At 36.2% G+C, this 26,173-nt stretch overlaps 1 protein-coding gene and 1 long non-coding RNA gene across 15 annotated transcripts in view; one reads left to right on the top strand and one right to left on the bottom strand.

Annotated features, from left to right (window-relative positions):
- Positions 1–26,173, bottom strand: part of KCTD16 (potassium channel tetramerization domain containing 16) — a 313,564-nt gene that overhangs the window by 205,264 nt on the left and 82,127 nt on the right. The window contains exon 4 of one of the 7 annotated variants that reach the window (XM_031666514.1): positions 987–7,087. The exons of the other annotated variants lie outside the window; for them this stretch is intronic. Coding sequence (XP_031522374.1) covers positions 6,816–7,087 — 272 coding nt within the window. The 3' untranslated portion in view covers positions 987–6,815. Of the gene's footprint in view, positions 1–986; positions 7,088–26,173 lie in introns of those variants that run through there. 7 annotated transcript variants of the gene reach the window in all.
- Positions 11,144–26,173, top strand: part of LOC110743542 — a 53,125-nt gene continuing 38,095 nt past the window's right edge. For 7 of the 8 annotated variants that reach the window (XR_002522789.2, XR_002522795.2, XR_002522794.2 and 4 more), the window contains exons 1-2: positions 11,144–11,227; positions 14,816–14,951. This is a non-coding gene — a long non-coding RNA (uncharacterized LOC110743542). The remainder of the gene's footprint in view (positions 11,228–14,815; positions 14,952–26,173) is intronic. The other variant, XR_002522796.2, reaches the window with a different exon arrangement.

Genomic DNA, 26,173 nt, shown 5'->3' with positions numbered 1-26,173 from the left:
AAGCCATCAGGTCCAGGGCTTTTCTTTGTTGGAAGACTTGATTGCCATTTAACCTCCTTACAAGTTATATGTATAACCAAATTTTCTATTTCTTCATGATTTAGTCATGGTAAGTTTTGTGTTTCTAAAACTTTTTCATTTTATCTAGGTTATCCAGTTGTCTGGTGTAAAATTATTTATAGTACTCTCTTATAATCTTTTTTCTTTCTGTAGTAGCAGTAGTAATGTCATCACTTTCATTCCTGTTTTAGTAATTTGAGTATTTTTTTTTCTTAATACACTTAGCTAAAGGTTTGTCAATTTTATTAATCTTTTTAAGTAACCAATTTTTGATTTCATTGATTTTTCTCTCTATTTTCTATTTTATCTCTTCTTTAACCTTTGTTATTCCCTTTAGTCTGCTAGCTTTGAGTTTAGATTCCCCCTTTTTTTAGTTCTTTTACTTGTAAAATTTGGTTATTGATTTGAGATATTTCTTATTTTTTATTGTGTTTAGAGCTATAAAATTTCTTCTTACACTGCTTTAATTGTATCTCATAAGTTTTCACGTTGTAGTTTTGTTCTCATTTGTCTAAGAATTTTCTAATTTCCTTTGTAATTTCCTCTTTGATCCATTGCTTGTATGTTTCCACAAATTTTTGAGTTTTCCAGTTTTACTTCTGTCATTGATTTTTAATTTAATCTCATTGTTGTCAGAGAATATACTTTGTATAATGTCTATTTTTTAATATCTATTGAAACTGAGTCTGAATCCTAACATACGGTGAATCATGGAAAAATGTCCCACGTCCCAATCTTGAGAAGAATGCATATGCTGTTGAACTTGGATCATGTGTCTTCATTCATTCTGCTAACCTGCTTTTTGAATATAAAGTTTAATTCACTTACATTTAAGGTACTGATAAGGACAGATTTCCTTCTGTCATTTTGTTATTTATTTTCTATATACTTTATGGCTTTTTTTACCCTCATTTTCTGCACTACTGTTTTTTTTTTTTTATAATTAGTTGATCCTTAATACTGAAATGTTTAAGTATCTTTCTCATTTCTTTTTGTGTATATTCTATACCTGTTTTCTTTGTAGCTACCATAGGAATTACATTTAACATCCTAAAGTTATAACACTTTATGTTGAATTTACACCAGTTTAATACAATATCATACACAAACTATGTTTTTTACAACTCTGTTTCCATGTCTTTGAATTGCTGAGGTCACAAAATTTCATCCTTATACATTCTCTGCTCAAAAACATAAACTAATAATTCTTTCAAATGTAATAAGCTCTTAAGTTATATAGAAAATGAAAACTAGAATTACAACCCATTTTTATGATAATACTTGCTTTCATAATGGCCCGTGTATTCACCTTTATTGAGGTATTTGTTTCTTCATATAGCTTTGAGTTACTGTCTGCTGTCCTTTAACTTCACTTTGCAGGGCTCCCTTATACACTTCTTGCAGGGCAGGTCTAGTAGTAAAAATTTCCTCACCTTTTGTTTAACTGGAAATTTATTATTAATGGTTTTCCCCTCACTTTTGAAGGACAGTTTTGTCAGATATAGGATTATTTGTTGATTTTTTTTCTTTTAGTGCTTTGAATATATCACCCCATTATTTTCTAGCCTCCAAAGTTTCTGATTTTAAAAATCTGCTGATAATCATATGGAGGATCCCTTGTATGCAATGAGTTGCTTCTGTCTTGCTTTCAAAATTCTGTCTTTGTCTTCAGCCTGAAAGTCTGATTATAATGTGTCTCCGTGTGTGTCTCTTTGCATTCATCTTACTTAGTTTCTTGAGCTCCTTGGATGTTTAGATTCATGTCTTTTACCAAATTTGGGAAATTTTCAGACGTTATTTCTTCAAATATTCTCTCTGCCCCTTTTTCCATCTCTTCTCCTTCTATGAGCCCCACAATGTGTAAATCAGCCAGCTTGATGATATTCCTCATATCCCTTAGTGGTCTGTTCACTTCTCTACAATTTTTACTTACTCTGGTCCTAAGACTTGATAATTTTCATTGTCCTATCTTTAAGGTTACAGATTGTTTCTTCTCCCTGCTCAAATCTGCCTTTGAAACCCTCCAGTGAATTTTTAATTTCAGATATGGAAATTGTTAGCTCCAGAATTTCTTCCTGGTTTCTTTTTAGGTCTCGTCTTTATTGAGATTTTCATTTTGTTCATACATTGTTTTCTTGACTTTCCCAACATCTTTCTTTAGTTCTGTGTACATCTTTAAGAAAGTAGTTTTAATGTCTTTGTCTAATAGAACTGCCACGAAGTCTTTTTCAGGAACAGTTTCTCTTGTTTATTTTTTTTTCCTTTGAAAGTTTCATGCTTTTCTTTTTCTTTGGATGCTTTGTCATTTTTTTTTTTAAAGTGAACATTTGAATCTAATGAACTGATAACTCTAATTCTATAAACCACGGTCTACTTTTTAAAATTATTGTTTGGGGGTTTTATTTTTAATACTGTAGATAGTCTCTATACCTAAAAATGGAAACCTAAGGTCTTTTTAAAACTTTTCTGAGCCGTGCCTCCCTCTGCGCAAGTGCAGTTACTTTCTAACTTTCCCTGTATATAAAGTTGTTTGTGACTGTCCTGTATTTGATATCTGCCTCCCAACTGGGAAGAGACAAGAAGAGGGGAGAAAAGAAAGGGTGCTCTAGCCCTTTAAATCCCTTAGAGGTCACCTCAGATGGAGGGGGAAGGGCAGTCAACAATAGCGCGATATGTAGCAAGTATTGCTGCCTATTCCTCCGTGGTCAGAAGCAGGAATCAGCAATCATAGCACTGATCTACATTTGGAGGATAGAATATTTTTTCCCCACTTTGGCTCTATCGGCTGTGTGCAAGCTGCTCCAGTAACACCTGCACAGCTGCCTGCCACAGAGCTAGGAGTGGGAGATGAATAGCTACTACTGTGCTAAAAGCTGAAATTAACTAAAATTAACCAGAATTTACTATCCAAGCTTTCCCTTAGAAGTCTGAAGCATGCAATAGACTCCAGAGTTTCAAAATTATTACATCGAACACATTCTACCAGTGCAATTATTGTCTAGGTGGGGCGATGGAGTCCTGGTGCTTACTACTCCATTGAATTCCCAGAATCCTCTCCACTGATCAAATTTTAAATACTAATATCTCCTTTTATTGGGGGAAATTCCCTGTGGAAGCCTTCAGATGAGTTTATTTTGCAAATGGTGCTTTTGTGTAAAGCGATACCTGTAAACAAGCAGAAAAGTGAAAATTCAAAATCTTGTTAGCTCAAACATATCACCAAAGATTTGTCACTTGAGGGAAAGAACGGTATCTCGTTTGACAAATTGTCTCTTTGTTTTGCCTTCTCCATTGATCAAGGAGATCCTCTGTGAAAACTCTGTAAGAAGAATGGGAAAGAAAATGTTGACCCCTAAATACAACCTACAGGGATGGAAAGCAGAATGAAAATCAGAAAAAAAATGGATATAGCCGCAGTTTAGGGGGTGTAAATTCCAGGAAGCACCCATTCATTTATTAAATTAATATTTGCTGCTTGCCTTCTGCATGCTAAGAAGAACCTCACATAGCAAGTGAGGCTTATCTCACATAATGCTTAGGATAATTAAGAACAATCAGCATTTTAAAGTGCTTCCCATGCCCCAGTCTTTCCCTATGTGCCTTCCATTTTTTTTGACTGAATTAATCCTCAAAGTAACCTCCATAGATTTGAACAATCGCTATCCACAGTTAATAAGCAAGGAAACTGAGGTACAGAAAGTTAAGGAAGGTGCTCAATGTCACACAGTTCATATACAGTGGGGCATAGGTTCAAACCAGGCCATCTGACACAGATCTCACTCTTTTACCACTTAGTCAATCTTATTTGTCTTCTGTGAGGAACCATCATCTTTGGCAAATACTTAGGATCTATCCTTGAGGATAGTGATAGAGTTTTATAAATCATCCACATTTTTCTGCCGATTTCACCTCGTGACCAGAAGATTTAGTTTTATAATTACTTCATGCCAGGTATGTGTGTCAAGAAAAAATATATATAAACTAGTGCATTATTTGGCAAAAACCGCAATTACTTTTGCACCAACCTAATAAAAGGCTTTGGCCAAAATTCATGCTTCAGGACCAGATGACCTAAAATATCTGTATCTTAGGACAGAAAAAAATAAGTCAGCAAAGAGGTAAAATAAAGGTCTGCTTCAATAAATTTTTTCCCAGAGATGAGCAGTGTCCAACTGCTTGCTATAAAAAAAATAAAAATAGAAATCTGTGTGCTTAGCTGGGTTCATATACTTTGTGCACACTGCCTATTAAGCATGACACTGAAGCTGTAATTTTACACACTAGGTGGGCAATTACAACAAACTCATTTGCGTTTTACAGATTTATCTCCAAGAAGGAAGAAAACATAACAAGGTTAGGGAAGGGTGTTTGGTCAAAGCCTTGATGTGCTTCTATTTAGACATTTTTTAAATAAGCCCATTAGATTCTCAGGCTTTCAGGGTAATTGTGTTTCCTGATGAAACATTACCCAAGTGAATTATTTATAAAGTTGCAGGAAACGGTAAATTCTGGTGAACAAATCTTTTTGATGCTCCCATCTCCTGGAGCATTGTTTAGGTGCTACCCTCTACTGCTTTCTTCAGATATTCTGGGCTCTCTTTGGCTACAGTTGCCCATTCACCTCAAAAGGTAGCCCAGCTTCCGAAGAGAGACAGGGTATGGAAAGGAGCTATCCAGTCAAGGTGTCTCTCAGTTCTTTATTTCCTCCAGGTGCCAGATTGGTGAGAAAAGTTAGGCAGTGACAAAGGAAAATTGAAGACAATGTACCCATATACATATAAGCATTCACACATACATACGTACATATATTTGTTGTTTTTTAACCATAGTCTAAAAGTATTAATAACATTATCATTCATCAAAGGCTGTCCCCAACCTCTTAGAGGCAACACACTGGGAAAATCTGTTTCACAATTCAATGTTTTTAAAAGTAATGTTAATATCCTTTGACCACAGGAAAGAACCTGATTCTGAATGTGAACTATTAAGTTTTCCATTTTAATATGTCATGCCCTTTTTGAGGCCATATATAGGAGAAAAAAATGAAGCATTGATATTAGATATATATAGCTTTGAATTCCTAATACTATCCCCATATGAACTTGTTACTTCATATTCTGAGCCTGTTTTCTCAATGAGACAATACAAATAGTAACCATAGATTAGAGTTGCTGTGAGAACTACAATTGGCATACTAAATGACAGTTTCAAATATATCTTGATTATCACACATGACATACATTTATGTTCCTAAATAGTAGCTTTTATGATGATGGTTCATTCATTCAACAATATTTAAGAGTCTTCTAAGAACCAAGCACAATTTTGGGCACAGAGGATATAGCCAACTTTGTGAATTCCTAGTCTTCTTGGAGACTACAGTCTTTAAAATTATTAGCATTTCGGTTGAATAAAGCCAGAGGCTTGGGCAGAAGTTTGTTTCAAGATTCTGGGTTGTTTCCTTAACTTCAGTGTGTTTTCTAACAAAGTATTACAAGGAGATCAGATTATTCCAACAACTCTCATAATATAAAATCAAATGATGGTATAGTCATTCTCCTTATGAATAAAGAAATTCTTAGACAGGGAGATGAAAATAAAACTGTCAGTGGAAAAGCAGGATATTATATTGGCATGCAGTGGTTGTTATTTTTGCTGTTTGTTTTCATTGTTTTTAACTATCTTGCCTGCTTGTGATTAAGGTAATAATATTAAACCATGCTGATGTCCTTCTGTTTCAGAAAAAAAATGTAAATACACATTTCTGACACCTGTAAAGTTCTCATAAGTAGACAATTTTCTCCTTACAACTGTTGGATTGATAAGGTAATGGAATCATTTCCTTTTATTGAAAATTAGAACACAACTCAATCTGCTATAGTTTTATTCTTCTATAGTAGAGAGGTAAGATTGCTAACAGTTAGGAAGTGTATGTCTCTGGCAAGAGTTCAAATGCAAAATTTCCAAAGGAAGCTTTACTCATTTCTCTTGCACTTATCTCATAATAACTGATTGAAAATGTATGGAGTTTTATTTAGTAAAGATGTGCCTTAAATTATGTGATTAGTGCTAAATATTACATGTATATAAATTTTGAGTAAATTAAACTTTTAAGTACACAAAGAAAGGTTTGAGACTTAAAGTCATCCTATTGTTAAACGTTTGTTTGTTTGAGACAGCGTCTCACTCTATCACCCAGGCTGGAGTGCAGTGGCACCATCACGGCTCACTGCTTCTTGACCTCCTAGGCTCAAGGAATCCTCCCATCTCAGTCTCCTGAATGGCTGGAATCACAGGCGGGCACCACTATGACCACCTTACTTTTAAAATTTTTTATGTTTTTTTAGAGATGGGGTCTCCCTATGTTCAAACTCCTGGGCTCAAGAGATCCTCCTACCTCGGCCCTCCAAAGTGTTGGAATTATTCACTCCAGGCCTATCGCGGCTCCTGACCTGTTCATTGTTTCTAATTTAAAGAAAACTCACAACTCTTTTATGTATTTTATGTAAATCCAAATTTACATATGTATTAACATTTGGCGATCCAATATCCTTACATTTCTAAAAGTACAAAATGAAAAAAGTGAAACTCATGTATCAAATGTGTTTGTCCCTGAATTATAATATTGTGTGATTTAAATTCTCATGGTTATTCTGCTATGTATTTTCCAGGATCATATTGCAACTCTAAGCATGCATAAACTTTACACAGAGAAAGATTATAAAAGCAAATAGAAGTATATAAATTATTTTAATTTAAATTAATTTCATATGAATATGTTCAAAACAATGGGGACCCCAAAGCTTAAATTCAGAAATAAGGCTTGTGTTACAGTCTAAATGTTTTTTGAAATTCGTATGCTGAAGCTTTAACCCCCAATGTGATGGTATTAGGAGGTGGAGCCCTTGGGAGGAGGTAACTAGATTTAGGTGAAGTTTATGAGGATGGAGTCCCATGCTGAAATCAATGCTCTTGTAAGTACAGGAAAAGACACCAGAGCTTTCTCTCCTCTTCATCATGTAGCTGCCTGCAAGAAAGGATGAGAACCTTCATCAAGGACCCAGTCATGCTGGCACCCTGATCTTGGACTTCCCAGCTTCCAGAGCTGTGCAAAATAAATGTCTGTTGTTTAAGCCACCCAGTCTATGGTCTTCTGTTAAAGCAGCATGGGCTGACTAAAACAGATGGAATAATTGGTCTGAACTACTTTCCCAAACTGCAGTCATTTCTACATGAACTTCATGTGTTTTGCCAAAATCTGCATACAACATTTATCATATTTTTTAATCTTCTAATTCTTATTTTTAAAGATACATTCAATATTGAATTTTATATCCCAATTCTACCTGGAAAATCACTATAATTAGTCATGAAAAGAAGGAAAGACTAAAAAAATTATAATTAACCTAATAATATTGACTTCTAACCAGATACCATTTTCTTTTTTTTTTTTTTTTTTAATTATACTTTAAGTTCCAGGGTACATGTGCATAACGTGCAGGTTTGTTACATATGCATACTTGTGCCATGTTGGTGTGCTGCACCCATCAACTCGTCAGCACCCATCAACTCGTCATTTACATCAGGTATAACTCCCAATGCAATCCCTCCCCCCTATCCCCTCCCCATGATAGGCTCCGGTTTGTGATGTTCCCCTTCCCGAGTCCAAGTGATCTCATTGTTCAGTTCCCACCTATGAGTGAGAACATGCGGTGTTTGGTTTTCTGTTCTTGTGATAGTTTGCTAAGAATGATGGTTTCCAGCTGCATCCATGTCCCTACAAAGGACACAAACTCATCCTTTTTTATGGCTACATAGTATTCCATGGTGTATATGTGCCACATTTTCTTAATCCAGTCTGTCACTGATGGACATTTGGGTTGATTCCAAGTCTCTGCTATTGTGAATAGTGCCGCAAAAAACATACGTGTGCATGTGTCTTTATAGCAGCATGATTTAGAATCCTTTGGGTATATACCCAGTAATGGGATGGCTGGGTCATATGGTACATCTAGTTCTAGATCCTTGAGGAATCGCCATACTGTTTTCCATAATGGTTGAACTAGTTTACAATCCCACCAACAGTGTAAAAGTGTTCCTATTTCTCCACATCCTCTCCAGCACCTGTTGTTTCCTGACTTTTTAATGATCGCCATTCTAACTGGTGTGAGATGGTATCTCATTGTGGTTTTGATTTGCATTTCTCTGATGGCCAGTGATGATGAGCATTTTTTCATGTGTCTGTTGGCTGTATGAATGTCTTCTTTTGAGAAATGTCTGTTCATATCCTTTGCCCACTTTATGATAAATGCCCACAAGAGAAAGCAGGAAAGATCTAAAATTGACACTCTAACATCACAATTAAAAGAACTAGAGAAGCAAGAGCAAACGCATTCAAAAGCTAGCAGAAGGCAAGAAATAACTAAGATCAGAACAGAACTGAAGGAGATAGAGACACAAAAAAACCCTCCAAAAAATCAATGAATCCAGGAGTTGGTTTTTTGAAAAGATCAAAAAAATTGACAGACCGCTAGCAAGACTAATAAAGAAGAAAAGAGAGAAGAATCAAATAGACGCAATAAAAAATGATAAAGAGGATATCACCACCGACCCCACAGAAATACAAACTACCATCAGAGAATACTATAAACACCTCTACACAAATAAACTAGAAAATCTAGAAGAAATGGATAATTTCCTGGACACCTACACTCTTCCAAGACTAAACCAGGAAGAAGTTGAATCCCTGAATAGACCAATAGCAGGCTCTGAAATTGAGGCAATAATTAATAGCCTACCAACCAAAAAAAGTCCAGGACCAGATGGATTCACAGCTGAATTCTACCAGAGGTACAAGGAGGAGCTGGTACCATTCATTCTGAAACTATTCCAATCAATAGAAAAAGAGGGAATCTTCCCTAACTCATTTTATGAGGCCAACATCATCCTGATACCAAAGCCTGGCACAGACACAACAAAAAAAGAGAATTTTAGACTAATATCCCTGATGAACATCGATGCAAAAATCCTCAATAAAATACTGGCAAACCGGATTCAGCAGCACATCAAAAAGCTTATCCACCATGATCAAGTGGGCTTCATCCCTGGGATGCAAGGGTGGTTCAACATTCGCAAATCAATAAACATAATCCAGCATATAAACAGAACCAAAGACAAGAACCACATGATTATCTCAATAGATGCAGAAAAGGCTTTTGACAAAATTCAACAGCCCTTCATGCTAAAAATGCTCAATAAATTCGGTATTGATGGAACGTACCTCAAAATAGTAAGATCTATTTATGACAAACCCACAGCCAATATCATACTGAATGGGCAAAAACTGGAAAAATTCCCTTTGAAAACTGGCACTAGACAGGGATGCCCTCTCTCACCACTCCTATTCAACATAGTGTTGGAAGTTCTGGCTAGGGCAATTAGGCAAGAGAAAGAAATCAGGGGTATTCAGTTAGGAAAAGAAGAAGTCAAATTGTCCCTGTTTGCAGATGACATGATTGTATATTTAGAAAACCCCATTGTCTCAGCCCAAAATCTCCTTAAGCTGATAAGCAACTTCAGCAAAGTCTCAGGATACAAAATTAATGTGCAAAAATCACAAGCATTCTTATACACCAGTAACAGACAAACAGAGAGCCAAATCATGAATGAACTTCCATTCACAATTGCTATAAAGAGAATAAAATACCTAGGAATCCAACTTACAAGGGATGTAAAGGACCTCTTCAAGGAGAACTACAAACCACTGCTCAGTGAAATAAAAGAGGACACAAACAAATGGAAGAACATACCATGCTCATGGATAGGAAGAATCAATATCATGAAAATGGCCATACTGCCCAAGGTTATTTATAGATTCAATGCCATCCCCATCAAGCTACCAATGAGTTTCTTCACAGAATTGGAAAAAAACTGCTTTAAAGTTCATATGGAACCAAAAAAGAGCCCACATCTCCAAGACAATCCTAAGTCAAAAGAACAAAGCTGGAGGCATCAAGCTACCTGACTTCAAACTATACTACAAGGCTACAGTAACCAAAACAGCATGGTACTGGTACCAAAACAGAGATACAGACCAATGGAACAGAACAGAGTCCTCAGAAATAATACCACACATCTACAGCCATCTGATCTTTGACAAACCTGAGAGAAACAAGAAATGGAGAAAAGATTTCCTATTTAATAAATGGTGCTGGGAAAATTGGCTAGCCATAAGTAGAAAGCTGAAACTGGATCCTTTCCTTACTCCTTATACGAAAATTAATTCAAGATGGATTAGAGACTTAAATGTTAGACCTAATACCATAAAAACCCTAGAGGAAAACCTAGGTAGTACCATTCAGGACATAGGCATGGGCAAAGACTTCATGTCTAAAACACCAAAAGCAACGGCAACAAAAGCCAAAATTGACAAATGGGATCTCATTAAACTAAAGAGCTTCTGCACAGCAAAAGAAACTACCATCAGAGTGAACAGGCAACCTACAGAATGGGAGAAAATTTTTGCAATCTACTCATCTGACAAAGGGCTAATATCCAGAACCTACAAAGAACTCAAACAAATTTACAAGAAAAAAACAGATACCATTTTCTATTCAAAGGCTCCGATTCCAACATTTGTTCATAGAAAAGGAAGATTAGCAGAGGTTTAAGAAGTTAAAGGTAATCTAGCACCACACTGATACTTTCTTTTTATAATAACTAGAATAAAGAAGACTCACACAGAGAATTGAGTTATGAGAATGTGAATCTGTATTAATTAATTTTGATGCCCTTGCCACCGAAAACCATCTCCTATACCATTACGTCTCCCATGCTGTGGGAACTATTGCTCTAAAACAGTTTGGACAAATAGAATAATACTGCCTTCTAAAAGCCTCTAGAATTAGAATGTTTACAATTCTTCTGATAATTCATTATAATGATTACTAAGGTGACCATATATCCCAGTTCGCCAGGGCAAGCCCAACTTTATACCCATTGCCCTAGCACAATCATTAATAGCACCCATTTTCACATTCAAATGTGTCCTGACTTGGGAAAATCCATTATATATTCACCAGGTCATCATTCATGTGTCCATCAGTTAGAAGGTGTCCATCAGCACCTACTCTGGACCTGGCTCTGAATTATGTCCGGAAATACTAAGGTGAGTAAGACAGTTCCCAGCCCTCAGAGAGCTCATGAACAGATAAGCAGGGCAAGGGGAACCACTTAATGACAAAACAAACTGATAAGAGTCACACAGAGGTCTGTGCTATTGGGATCACAGAGAAGGACAGATGAATCAAATAAACTGAAGATTTCTAAATGAGTAGGGCATGAATATTAACTCATCAGTAATGTAAAAACTACCAAATCAGCTCCAAAGAAGTAGGAAGGTCTTTCTCTTTTAAAACAATGCTTTACTTTGTGTTCATGAGTTCAAAGAACTGGTGTGGTAAGGATTAAAATGAGAAAAGCACATAGTTCTCCTACTTATATTTCTTTAAGTGGTTATAAGGTATAGGAAAAATAGTCCAACCTGATAAATCAGTTGATATTAGACAAAGATAAAAAATGTTTGCAGAGCAAGAATATTATTCACCATTTGCTAGTTTTAAAACATACATCAGGTCAGTCATGTTATTTCCTTGCTTGAAACCCTTCATAGGTTGATTATTGTTTTATCAATGAATTATACACCTTGTCCCATGGCCCACAAGTTTTGTCCTTCCTCTGCAGTCTCATCTCCTGCTATCCTTACCCTGGTGCACGAGACTTTGGCCAAGTTCTTTCCCAGCAGAGCCCTTGTCTTTACTTTTGCTGTTCCCTCTGCCTGGAGCATTCTTCTTCCAGTACTTTAGAAGTCTGATATATTTTCAGGTTACAGGTCTTGGTTCGTATGTTCCCTGCTTAGAGAGGCCTTCCCCGATCCATTAATTCTTACCCACCTCATCCAGCTTGCCACATTTGTCATCTTCATAGCATTGACCACTAGGTATCTATTTCTTTTTATTCGTTCTTTCTCAGAAAGGGAAGAATATGATTTTAGCATTCCCTGTGTCTAGCACAGTGAGTAGCAACAAAAGAAGTATTCAATAAATATTTATGAAATGGATAAATAGAAGAGTTTGAGAGAAAATAAGTATGCGAAGTACTTATTTAATCAAAGTGATTCTTTAAAAAAAAAGAAAAAAAGCAGTCATAGTCTGTCCTCATTCAGCTTTTGGGACAGATAAGTGAGAAGAGGAAAGGACTGAAGCTGCAGGTACATGGGTTGTGGGTACTTGATGAGGTTGGGAGAAGGCCAACTGGTGAAAGACTCACTGTAAAGATTAAAGAAGAAAAATAATTGTCCCACCAGTGGCACTTGCCAAGGGTTGCAATAAGCCTGGATATGTAGTGAGACTGCAAAGAATTTTTACACTTTGAATAACCATTTCCAGATTTCACAGAGGACTTCTCAGGTGACCTTGAATAAGCCATTTAGGTACGTTTCTCAGTTACTTAATTAAACCATCTCTATGGAGAGAGGTGATGAGGCTTGTTAATTTACATTTGTAAAAACACTTTGAAATCTCTGGATGAAAGAATTGCTGCAGAGAGGTACAAAGGGTGAAGTAACATGCTGGGTCAAATTCTACCCTTTTATAGAAGCAGACAGGGTGCAGCACATTTGAGGTGACTTAAGGGGTGCCTCTGCCACATTATTTTTCAAGTTAATCTTCTAAGAAAACCCCCTACTTTCAGTACATCTAATGTTTTAAATACATGTATAAGATACTAATCTGGTAATTATTTTCCTTTAACATTTTTCTCCTTAAGTCCCAGCTTTAGGAAATATTTAGGGTTTTTTACAGGGAGGTTTTCCCTCTACAACTGTTTCTTTTTTTCTTTTTTTTTAAGTTCCAAAGAGCTGAAATACAACTCCTTCTTTCATTTGTTCATTTTTAGCCTGTATCAGTGATACTCAATTCTTAAGCATGACAGCCTCTGTTGCTAAGCTAATTGGGACCCAATTGGGGTCATTTCATCAATTCTAGACAGATATTTACAAGTTACAGTCAGATATTAGAGTAAGCTTAGTAAAGAGAAAAGTGAGAAAATTTCAAAGAAAGCTGCCAGGCTAAGAGTTAATTATATCCATTTATATAAAAAATGATATTAATAGCTACTTAAGAAATAATACCAATAGAATAGAAAAAAATTTCGAATAAGTCTCTTTCAGCAAGATAAATAGATACTCAAAGATAAGACATTAATTGTTAAAACTGTCAAGGCAAAAGCCAAGTTTTAAAAAAAAAAAAAAACAAAAACAGAAACAGGCAACCATCTTTTTCGACATGCTACACCAATTATACACTTGCAATTCTGCCCAAATGACCATAAATCTCCCATTATAGTTTCCTTTATGTCTTTTTTGACCTTATAATTCTTATTTCTTTGGGAGGAAGCAATAAACAACTTTATTACTTGCTCTCAGAAATAATAGGAAGAATTTATTTGCCTTACTGTGCCTTGCTCTTCACTGAAGAGGGCTGAAGCTCCTTGTCCCTTTCAGTGGATCTAGACAGGACACTTGTCCTAGGAAACTGCTTCTTCAGAAGGCTGCAGAGCTTCGTGTTCTTTCTCCATCATATCTTTCAGAATTTTCTTTAACTGCTTTACCCTTGAAATCTCTTCTTCCTCAGCAGACAGCTGGGCCCTTCTAGCTGCTCAGAGGCCATGCAGAGTTTAATTATTTCCAGGTCAAGTCCTGCATGCTGTCAATGAGCACACACCAGCTCATTCTTGGTTGCATCCTAGACCACATCCACAATCCCAGTTACATGAATACTGCATGTGGAGCCACAAGAGAGGTTGTCCACAAACAGCCTTGGTTCTCAGGATTTTTTCTTATCTGCTCATACATGCACTGCATGAATGGAGTGAGAACCATTGCTCTATCTCATATTTCCCCTTTTTATGCCAAAGTTTGCTTAGCTTTTGAGCTAAGTATCCTAAGAGATGCCTATCATTTCACGCAGGCTGGAAAGATGAAATGCAGCCTGCCTAGGGGCTTATTTGCAAACTCTTGTCCCATTCTCTGATTCATCACCTTGACACTAGAGTATTGAACATTATGATATGATAGAAAACGGTTGAACCATTAAATTCCTGTGGGCAAGGCATCCTAAACAGAGATTAAGGTGCTATAAAGAAAATGTTTGCTATTTCAAAATAAGTGGTTTCTTGAAGGCCACAGGGTTTTTGCTAGCTTTTGACAGGTCACCTATTTGCATCCATTTGTCAAAGAAAGAGCCTGACAGTCTTTACTTGAAAGAAAGAAATTCAGGGTATCATCACCATCACCTAGTCAGCCAACATCAAACCTTTACTGAGCATCCACAGAGTACAAAGCATGTTACAATATACCCTAAGAAAACATATCTTTCTCTGCAAAGAAATGATGAATCCAAACAAATGAAAACACCCATTTCTTTAGTCACTTGTCTGAGTACAATAAAAACAGACAGGTTTGGACTGTATAAAGGGAGCCAGCTACAGGGTCTGTAAATGGGCACATCTTTGAGTCCAGGTACTGGTTCTGTACTTGTTTTCGAATGCCATACATTTAGAAATGGCATCAAAATCCTGCAAGGCCTATTGAAAAGGAAATAAAATGTACTATTCGTTTAGAAGAACATTTCAATTTGATACTAATCAGGTAGCATTTATGTTCATGTCTGATTTGCTCACTCATTGTTCTCCCAAGGATATGCTTCGTCCCTTTTTTTATGGCTCATCAAAAATTTTCAGATGTGAGTGTGGTGTGGCAAGAAAGTAGGATTTTGAGACACACACACATTTGAGTCCACTTCCACCACTTACTGAGAGTCATCTCTCTGCAGGTAAGCGGATGAAGCTTGTTTCCCTTTTCTCATCTATAAAATGACATAATAGCACTGAATTCATACAGCTGTCCAAAAGAAATTAGATCAACTATAAAAACAACAGTTTTTAGCAGATAGCCTGAAAAAATAGTACGTTTTCAAGAGAAATGAGAAATTTTTGTATTCTCCTCTGTTTGAATTAAAGTATATATATATATATATGTCAGTGAATGAAGGACCCAATGACTTTTAGTAGTTGTTATCTCCTCCTGTTCTGAATGTGCATATTGTGCTTAAGGTCTGTTCAAATTCCATCGCAACTGTACACAATCATGTATCATCTCTTGTGTTATGTAATGTTTTAATCACACTACACTTTGGTTATATATTTAACCACACTAAACATTGTCTCTTCAGCTGAACAAAAGATCCTTGAGCACAAAGCCTGTTAGCAACTTTTATGCATTCACTTTTTAAGGTACATTTAGAATGTTCAATTTCCATTTTTTCAATGACTAACTTGAATACCATGATAAATAATTAGTAGATAACCATACTCTATATTATACTATATATGATTATTACTATACTATACTAAATATTATCTAGTCATAATCATACATAGTACAATAATATATAGTATAATAATCTTTTGACAGCAGGAAATACAATGCATTGGTACTCACTAAAGACTTAGAATATGTAGGACACTGTCTTCATACAGATGTTCTTTTCAACTAATTTGCTATGATAGTCTTGATATTACTCATTTCAGCATTCCTAGGACTTAGCATGGTGTCTTTTTGCACTTAGAAAATGGTTCATATGTTTGATGCATACAACAATAAATAGTCTTAAATAGTACAAATGTTGGTGACATTGAAAGAGTGGGGTATAGCTCTATGAATTAAAATGGATATACATATTGTCCAGGGAGAAATATCCTTATAACTTACCTAAATAGCTCCAGGCAATCTAGGTCTTATTGAACTCTTCAAGCTTGGTGGTACTGGTAGTCAATGCTCTGCTGACCCAGAAGTCAGTCCCAAACACTGCACCACTCATTATGATAAGCTGATTCCCCAAGAATCTACTAAGAAACTATGACTGGCCGGGCGCGGTGGCTCATGTCTGTAGTCCCAGCACTTTGGGAGGCCGAGGCAGGCGGCTCACAAGGTCAGGAGATCGAGACCATCCTGGCTAACATGGTGAAACCTCGTCTCTACTAAAAATACAAAAACTAGCTGGGCGTGGTGGCGGGTGCCTGCAGTCCCAGCTACTCCGGAGGCTGAGGCAGGAGAATGGCGTAAACCCCGGGAGGTGGAGCTTGCAGTGAGCGGAGATCCTGCCACTGTACTCCAGCCTGGGCGACAGAGTGAGACTCCATCTCAAAAAAAAAAAAAAGAAAAGAAAAGAAAAGAAACTATGACTAAACATCTGCTGATTGACTCCATGGGATGAGTGAGAAGAAGAGACACCATTGTTTGGAATTATTTTAGAATTTGCAAGCCTGAAACAAATGTGTCTTTCTTAGCGGTTCACTAGCTGTAAGAGTTAGTTCTTTCTTAGATTGGTCCCACCTTGTAGATCAAAAGTGATTGATCTTGCCATCTTGAGTATTTACAAAAAACCTTTCTCTTACAGTTATGTGAAATTGAGATTCTTCTACTATAGTGGCGACAAGAGCGTTCTAGAATAAAAATGAGTGCTAGATTTCAATTGTTCAATATGTGCAAAGTATTGTGCTTTGGGAGATATCAAGGTAAACAATGCACAAATCACTGCCCTCCAGAAACTCACCAGTTAGTAGGGATACAGATACATACATAAGTAATCCAAACATAAACTAGAAAAAGTAAGAAACAGAAAAAGTATCTTGGCGATTATTATATACATATTACTTTGCAAAAGAAAAAATATATTGCCACATTATTTACCTTCCACATTCTGATTTTACTACTCCCCTCTCAGACAGTTAAGAGGGTAGATATTTTTAAGATATTACTAAACCACTTTTTCAAATTCTGGATTGAAGATGTTTATCATACTTTATCTGATCCTCTACTCTACCTAATATATAATCATGCTGATTACTCATATTTGAAATCTGCAAAAAAATTAAAGTCCTAAAGTTTTTGGTAAACAATAATTTTCCTTTAGCAACATGATAAATGACTCCCAAGCTTCCCATTTTGGTCACTAGATCTTCCAGAATGTCTTGTTGCTTTTGTAGTGCCATTAAGATGGCACCCCTCTTGGGCTAGCTCCAGGTGAAGTCAGGCAGACTGTAACATTAAAAAAAAAAATTAATTAATTAATTAAAAAAAAAAAGACTCCTTGGGGACTTTCTGGAGGTATCAGCTACTAGTCTCTCTTGATATTGTCCTTCCTAATTCAGCACAAGAAGTAATGAATCTCATGGGTATGTTTACTCTTTGTTCTAAAAAGCTAACCTATGGGTGATTCCGTTTGACACACTCCAAACAGAGTCACACTAAACAGGTGTTTTGACCATCTTTCTCTTAGCAACAGACTTTGCAAATTTTTTCTTCAATGGGAAAAAAAGAAGCAAACAGCAATCAATAATTTTGGCTGAAGTCACAGTGTTTACAGTAGTGGAACAATTTCTTTGGTTTTAGACTCCAAATAATAGAAAAAGAAGTAGAATGTGACGTTTATATCTGTACAAAGAATCATCATTGCACCTTTATTGTTTTGTCCAAATGATGCTGCATCTATTCCCACAGGCAATGCCCAGTTCGTGAGGAAGGGAGTTTAGTTTAAGAAAGAAGGTATGTAGATCCAAAGTGCCTGGATTCAAACCCAGAAAACAGCAACATGACAGTCATAATCTCATTTGATCCAATGAAGACTTGAGAGCATCCTGCTACAATGTTTGAGAACAAGCACAAGTACAGTACTGACCTGGTATTTAAAGTGTTAATACTATCTCCCCAAGTGACTCAATATGCTCCAGGACACTGCTTCTAGAATTGTGTTTGCCCATAAGTAGTTGGGTAACCTCAACTAGTCACTTAATTTCTCCAAATTTCCATTTTATCATCTGTAAAAGAATCAGACATTCTCTAAGATTTTATTTTCTCTAAAATCTGATGATTATGTCAATATTTCTTCTTTTTAAATGGTGACAGTTTTTTATGCCCTTGGATTGTCTGAAGCAAAGTGAAGTAATTTCAGAATTACACTCGCTTTGAGCTCCCAGATACTAAATTTTTTTTCAAAGTCAAAGGCACTTTGGCCTTTCACTCAATATCAAAAATTAGACAGGGAAAATGGGCTAAGCGCTTGAATAGACATTTCTCCAAAGAAGATATGCAAATGGTCAATAAGTATAAAAAAAGATGTCACTTCAGAAAATGCAAATAAAAACCACAATGAAACATACTTTCACATCTACTAGGATGCATATTATTAAAAGATAAATGATAATAAGTGTTGGCGAGGATGTGGAAGAATTGGAACCTGCACACTGTTGGTAGGAATGCAAAATGGGGCAGCTGATGGAAAATGGAATAGAGGTTCCCCTAAAACTTAAATAAAGAACCACTATCTGATCAAAAAATCCCACTTCTAGATATTGTCCAAAATAATTGAAATCAATTCAATTTGAGGCTCTCAACAAGATACCTGCACTCTTATGTTTATTGCAGCACTATACACAATAGCCAAGATGTGAAAACAATCTAAATGTCCACTGACAGATAAACGCATAAAGAAGATGTAGTAAACACAAACATGTAATGAAACACTATTCAGCCTTAAAAAATAAGGAAATTCTACACCATTAAACAACATAGATGAACATTGAGGACACTATGCCACATGAAATAAGACAGTCACAGAAAGATAAATACTGAGCTGGGCATGGTGGCTCATGCCTGTCATCCCAGCACCTTAGGGGACGAACGTGGGAGGATCATTTGACACTAAGAGTTCAAGACCAGCCTCGACAATATAGTGAGGCCCCCATCCCTACAAAAATTTTTTAAAAAGCCAGGCATGGTGGTGCACACCTGTGGTCCCAGCTACTTCAGAGGTTGAAGTGGGAAGATCGCATGAATCCAGGAGGTAGAGGCTGCAGCGAGCTGTGATTACACCACTGCACTCCAGCCTGGGTGACAGAGTGATTGAAAAAAAGAAAGACAAATATTGCATGCTTCCACTTATATGAGGTATCTAAAACAGTCAAGGTCATAGAATCAAGGAGTGGAATGGCGATTGCCAGATGCTGTGGGAGGGGTAATTAAAAGTTATAAACCAATGAACATAAAGTTTCACTCAAATAAGATGAGTAAGCCCTAGAGATCGTCTGCAACAACAATGTAAACTTAAAACTATGTTAAGAGTGTAGATCTCATCTTAAGTGTTTTTAGCATTTTTTAAGGGCATGTAAGTCAATAAAATACAGCATATTTCAAAAAGGGAAGAAGAAGGTCTTCTGGTTGGGTGATCAGCTTAGTCTCAAATGCAAGGAAAGCATTTCCCAGATAATGCAATGAGAATGAGAATATGCATTTGCCAACCAGATTAGTTTTCTCCAAAGACCTATCCGGGCCTTAGATACATGGGTCAGGAGACAACAAATTGTTACTCTAGAGACATTCATAATCAGCTGCCTACTTCTTTCCCAAGTCCCATGCAGGAATCAACATGACAGTGATTTAGTAAAAATATAGCTGACAACAACCTTTTATTTTTTACCTCTGGAAAAATATCTAAAAACTTTTATATGAAAAACACATTTTTTAAAGTTCTAAGTAAAAAACATGGTTTCAGATTTTATTAGCACTTGATTTGGTCTAGGTATATGTATTTTTTCTCTCTTTTGGAGGCATTTATTCCTTCAGGGTTAAGTACTTTCAATCAAAACTTCAATTTGTAATAAAAGACATACTTCAGTAGAGGAAAAATCCCTGTTTTAAGTCTCTCTCCACCAAACAAGTATAACATCTTTAGAAAACTACACAAAGGTGCCCAAAATGATCTTCTTCTTCTTTAAATGATTCCATTATTTTCTATAGCCACAGGTCTGCAAAAAGTTAATTTCTGAACCTCCCAAAAAGGGGGATTCAAGTAGTAAAGTTATACAAAGCTAGTCCTTATATTTGAAGAAGGAATACATTTGATAAATAAGCAATCAGCTTGGTGAGAAAACATGAATAAAGTATCTGCTTTGTGCTAGTAACAATTCTTGGCATCATGAAGATACAAAAACACAGGAAATATCATAGCCTGTGATAAGTTTATGAGGTCTCAGTTTTTACACACATTTGAAAATTTTCATAATAGAAGATGTTTTATGGAAGCCCAGATTCCAACATTACATGACTAGAAGAAAAGTGGTACATGGGATATCTATCTGTAATATATAATTACGCACTATATAAATATGTAATTCAGGTAGATGTGTATCTACCTACAAGTGGTGGGCTAGGAGGAGACAACATGGTGGCCTAGGGATAAATATGACAATGAAAAGGGCTTCATTTGGGAGAAGCATAAAATATTCTAAATGTAGTTGGTGATCCCTTCCCAAATGGATATATCTAAATTATAATATTCTTAACACTATTCACTTTATTAAGAGAATCAGAAATGGCTCCAAGCAGGCCTGGCTTCAAACAACAGGTCATGGAAATCCAAAAGAGTTACTGATTTTAAAGCAATCAATTCATGAAAAGGGAAAAGAGACAAAGGGGAGAAGGAGTAAAAAAACAAAACAAAACAAAACAAAAACAAGACAAGATGAAAGAGAAAAAAAACACAACAACCCTGCTCTAGGCTGTGATGTGATAGAGCCAGGCTCTAATTACTGAGTTAAAGATAATTAGAGAGAGGTGAAACTTTCCTGACATCAGTGTCCATCCCAAGACTTCTCTGATGTACATAACCTAGTTACACAGTTGTTTCCAGCAAAATGTTCCATTAAGTTTTCTGACATGAGCCTCATTATCTTCCTGAAATCCAACTAACTCAGTGGAATGATTCTTAGTGATCTGGTTGAACCCCTACTGGAAAAAAGTTCACCTGTGAGACTGCAGATGCCAATTGTCACCCTAGCCCGTACTATTCAAAGGCGAACAGTTTTGGCTCTTTGAATTTTTCTAGGGAAGTGACATTTCTATTTATTATTCATCTACTTTGAGTTCTAATGAAAAGTGCTAAGGCCACCTGCCAAATGTTTGCACTGAAAGAAAAGTGACACACTGAAAATTAATAATGGCAGATTGAAATATTTGTGGATTTCCTGAAAAGGAAAAAATAATAAAGATTAACTCTGCTTTGGCTTTAGATAGCCCCAGACATGGGGCTATTTAGTAAGTGCTATTTACTCAGTCTTAAACTCATCCAAATAAATGAACACTTGGATTTTATCGTTGGTCAAAGGGTAAACAGTTTCAGTTATGTTGGGTGAATCCGTTCTTGAGATCTAATATACAGCATGCTGACTATAGTTAATAATACCATATTGTATACTTGAAATTTGCTAAGAGATCTGTAATGTTCTCACCATATACAAACACATAAAATATTTTATAATCACTATGTAAAGTGATGAATATGTTAATTAGCTTGTGATAATCATTTCACAATATAAATATATCAAAACATCACATTGTGCACCTTAAATATACACAATTTTTATTTGTTAATTATACTTTAATAAAGATGTGGGAAAAAGAAGGAAAGATGATAAATGGGATGGTTGTCTTTTTTACATTTTAAACATTAATTAATGATAGTATTTTTCTAAAGACTTCTTTATGTGCTGAAGATGTTCAACTTATGAAAAACTAATGGACACCTAACTTTTCAAGAATAGATTTACTACATACACTATATTGATTCATCATGAACTATAAGCTGCCATTGGCATGCCTGTATATATAAATTGCACCTGAACCTTCCACTTTGCATAGAAATTCTTATGGTTACCTCCAGTCAGAAGAAGACTGCAAAAATGGTCAGGAAACTCCTGAAGAAAAGCCAGATCTTTGGAGACTGGAGAGTAGATTTAAAATGTCACTATTTATTGCTGCCTTGCTCAAAATTCATCAGCATGTCCATTTTAGTTATATAATAGCATTGAAAAGGTTGTCTGTTGTTTCTGTTACTTTTAAATCAACTATTTAGTAATGTTCAAATAATAATAATGGTTACTATTGATTTAATGCTTTGCCAAGCTTTCAGCTACTAATGAACATGTAATATCTCATAATGCTCAAAATAAGCCTATGATGTTTATAATCTTACTATAAATGAGGAAACCGAGGCAGAGATTACATAATTTGCCCAAAGTTATGTAGCAGTGAACAGTGTAGCTGAGTGAGAACCCAGGTACTTTGCCTCAAGAACTCCCTTTTAAAAACACATCACCCTCTACTACCTTTCCATATCTGTTAAATGCAGACTTTTTAGCTTGATAAGCTAAACTTCTTCAAAAAAGCTTAATTCTTCAAGTTTCACCTTAACTGATCCTACCAGGTTTACCTCTTATATTTCGAGGCTTCTCTACACAGATTCCGTACTCTGGCCAAACTGAGACTGGCCACTTCCCCATACATTCTGAACTTTCTCTCTTTTGAAATTTTATCAATAGTATTTCCTCAAAGTAAAAATGTAGCTACTTATTGAGAGGAGGAGACTAGATAACAATACCATTTTAAAACATATATACATAAATATAATAATTGTAAAGGTTGGCATTTATTGTTCAATTACCATATGCTAAAAACTGTGTTAATCCACTTACATAAATATATCATGAATGCAATAATGCATAATAATACATATAGATATTGTTAGCCCCATGTTACAAAGTGAAACTAAGCCTTAGCAAGGTTAAATATCTTATCCCAAAAACCCTGACTAATAAGTGGTAGAGTCACAATTTGAACCCAAGTATGTCTGACTCCAAAAAGTAAGCCTTTAACCATACACTCTAGGCTGCGTCTATTCTAAATTCTAATTTGCACTATAGTTATTTAAGAGCAAATACAAATTTCCCACTAAACTGTATACTTCTTGGAACAAAGGCTAGATTCTGTATTTCTGTATCCCCAACAGTTCTGAGAAAAACGTTTCTGGAAGTGTAGCAAGTAAAGCAAAGAATTCCCATGTAAAATGTCAATTTTGTGACATCTGGGCTACAGATACTCTGGGAGGACCCCACTTCCCTCCCCATACTCATCTCCAAGCACCACTTCTGTTAAAATGTGCATTATTTTGGACCATGGTTAGGTTAACACAGAAGCAGATGATTGCAGAAAGAGCTAGAGTGTCTTGGGTCCCCTTCTGCGTAGCTCTGCCAGAAATAACCCAATGTGAAAATGGTTCACAATTCCTCACCTTACAATGAGGACTGTAGAAAGTGCTGTGGTTCGTGGAATGTATTAGAACCAACCATTAGTTCAGGCTTCTCAGAGATTCTAAAATTTGGTAAAAATTTGAAAACAGGCATATTTCCTGGGAGATTTCTTATATTCCCCGTTACACTGCCAGCAGCCGGAGTCTGAGAAATATGTATGTAAATTAAAGAAAGTTATTTAAATATACCAGAGTCAGAAGATATTAATAAATCTGATTTGGTTCTAAAAGTGGGCAAAGACTTGAGTCAGCAAAATTTGAGACCACTTCTAATTTTATCTGACCCATTTAGTTAAATGCTGCTCCTTCTGACAGTATCAGTGCCTGTGATATCATAGAGACCTAGCATGTTATTTGGAAAGAACATCAGACTCAAAGTCATGGGACATAGGTTCAAAGTCAGGCTCTGTCATTTAAAAGCAGAATAACCTTGAGAAACTTATCTGGTTCTTGTAAGCTTCATTTTCATATGTATAATGTGGATAGGCTGACCTATTGATCTTGTATTGTTAACACAAAAACCCACATGAAATACTTTGCAATCTGTATGTTCTACAACATAAAATGCATTATTTAAGCAATGGAGGCAAAATTGTAGCTAACATACAGACAATATTAAATTTTTAAAGATTTTATTATGAAAGAGAATAGGCTCTCTCTCCACCAACTCCTTTCCTTCCTACCCCCATTAACTTATTAAATAAATATTTACTGAATGCTTAAGATGTGTCTGACAATGTATTAGGTAAACAGTGGCAAACAAGTCAGATAAGATACTTTCTGGGAGAGGGGAGGGGAAGGAGACAATCAATGAATGTATAAATAAATAAATGAATCATTTCAGAGGATGAGAAGCAATAGGGAGATAATTATAATGATTACAAAAGAGCATTCTAAGGAGTGAACACATGAGCTGCAATCTGAATAATCACAAGGAGAGTCTGATACAGGAAAAAAAAAAAAAAAAACAGGAAGTGTATAAGAATACTACAGAAACAGAGAACAGGAACTGCAAGTCCCTAAGACCAAATGATCTTAGCATGTTCAAGAAACAGAAATATAGTCCTTATAGAAGTAGCATAAGAAATGAAGATGAGAGTGTTACAAGGTAGTCTGGACAAGTAAATCATATAGGAAGGGTCCTGCAGTATATAATAAAGAATTTGTATTTTATTCTAAATGAAGTGGGAAGCCATTGGATAGCTTTAAGGAGAGTGACTTGATCTGAGTTGCATGATCAGGATCTTTGCTAAGACCAAGTAAACAGGCGGAGTTTTTGTTATATCAGCACCCTGAGTTTTTCTTTTAAGAGAAGTAGGAAATATTTAGCTTTGAAAGATTCTTCCATGGTGGAAACTAATAGGCAAGTCAAACTCAACATGTCCCAAACTAAGATTTCTCTCCAACCCTACTGCCCCCAAAGCCTTCCCTCTTTCAGAAATAGTCATTATAGGCTTCTAGTTTTCAGAACAAAAACCATAACGTCATCCTTGACACATCCAATTCATCAGCAAAGCCAGAGGCTGTTTCTCACCTTCTTTATTCTTATTATCATGGCTTCAAGTAGTACTCATTCCTTGCCTGAATGGTTGGAATGGCCTCCTAATGGGTCTCCCTGTTCCCAACCACATCTCTCTACAATCTATTTTCAACAGAGCAGCCAGAGGGAGCCTGTTAAAATGAAAGTCAGATAATATTCTTTCTTGCCCAAATCTTCTATTGTTCGCCCATCTTAGAGACAAAATCAAATTCCTCACAATGTCCTACGAGGCTGGACAGTATTTAGTTCACTTGCTTCTCTGCCCACAGTTCCTGCCAGTTTGTTTCATCCACACTGGCCTTCTTGGTGTTCCTTGAACACTCATGCCCATGCCCCACCTCAGGTCTTTGATTTTCCTGGTTCTTCTGCACAAAACACATTCTCCAGATATCCATAGAGCTTTCCTTCTTGCCTCTTTCAAGATTTTACTGAATTTTCAATGACATCATCCTTGTAACTCTCTCTTAAATGGCACTACTGCCCCCTACTCTCCCTTTCTCAAGTCTCTGCCTCCAAGGTGCTTGCTTCCTGTATATTTTGGTTATTTATCTGACACATTGTTTAATTCTCCAAAATGGAAAGAAAGCTCCATAAAGGCAAGGTTATCTGTCTCAGTCATTGTCATTTTCCCTGTGCTACATAAGAGAAGCTCAATAAATATTTATGACATAAATCAAGAATCTGAAATCACATGCCTCCTCCTAACGTCAGAGTCACTGAGCATGAAAAATAGCCCATGACCTGCTCACCAAGTGTTGCTTGCAGGGAAGAACAGTGGACAGACAAGATGGTGGGGAAATCAGAGAAGTAGGAGCAAGTCTTGAGAGAGAAGACATTCTTGGATGCCCATTGAAAACAACAACTTAGAGGAAAAACTAAGAAATAGTCTACAACATCTTCTAGGCTTTTTGTGTGTCCATAATCAGCAGTATTGGTTGGTTTACTTTTCTGGTAATGTATTACATAAAAATTACCCTGTAAAGTAGGTAATAATAATAATCATGATCATGGTATTAATTACTAGAATTTATTGAAAATTGTTCCAGTTGCTACCAACACTTACGTACACCACAACCAGCTTCAAACAACTATTTTATCATATTCACAGATTTTATGGGCCAGAAATTCAGACAGCACAGTGGGAATAGTTTATCTGTGCTCCCATGTTTGGAGCCACAGCTGGAAAGACTTGATTGCTGGGAACTAAAATCATCTATAGGTCTCTGCCCTCACACAACTGGCAGCTAATGCTGCCTGGTGGCTGGTACCTCAACAGAAGCTGCTGACAGAACCTCCCAGTAGCCTTTCTGTG

Source organism: Papio anubis, chromosome 5 (genome assembly GCF_008728515.1).
Source record: "Papio anubis isolate 15944 chromosome 5, Panubis1.0, whole genome shotgun sequence".
Taxonomy (NCBI): domain Eukaryota; kingdom Metazoa; phylum Chordata; class Mammalia; order Primates; family Cercopithecidae; genus Papio; species Papio anubis.
This window is presented reverse-complemented; position numbering and strand designations above follow the sequence as displayed.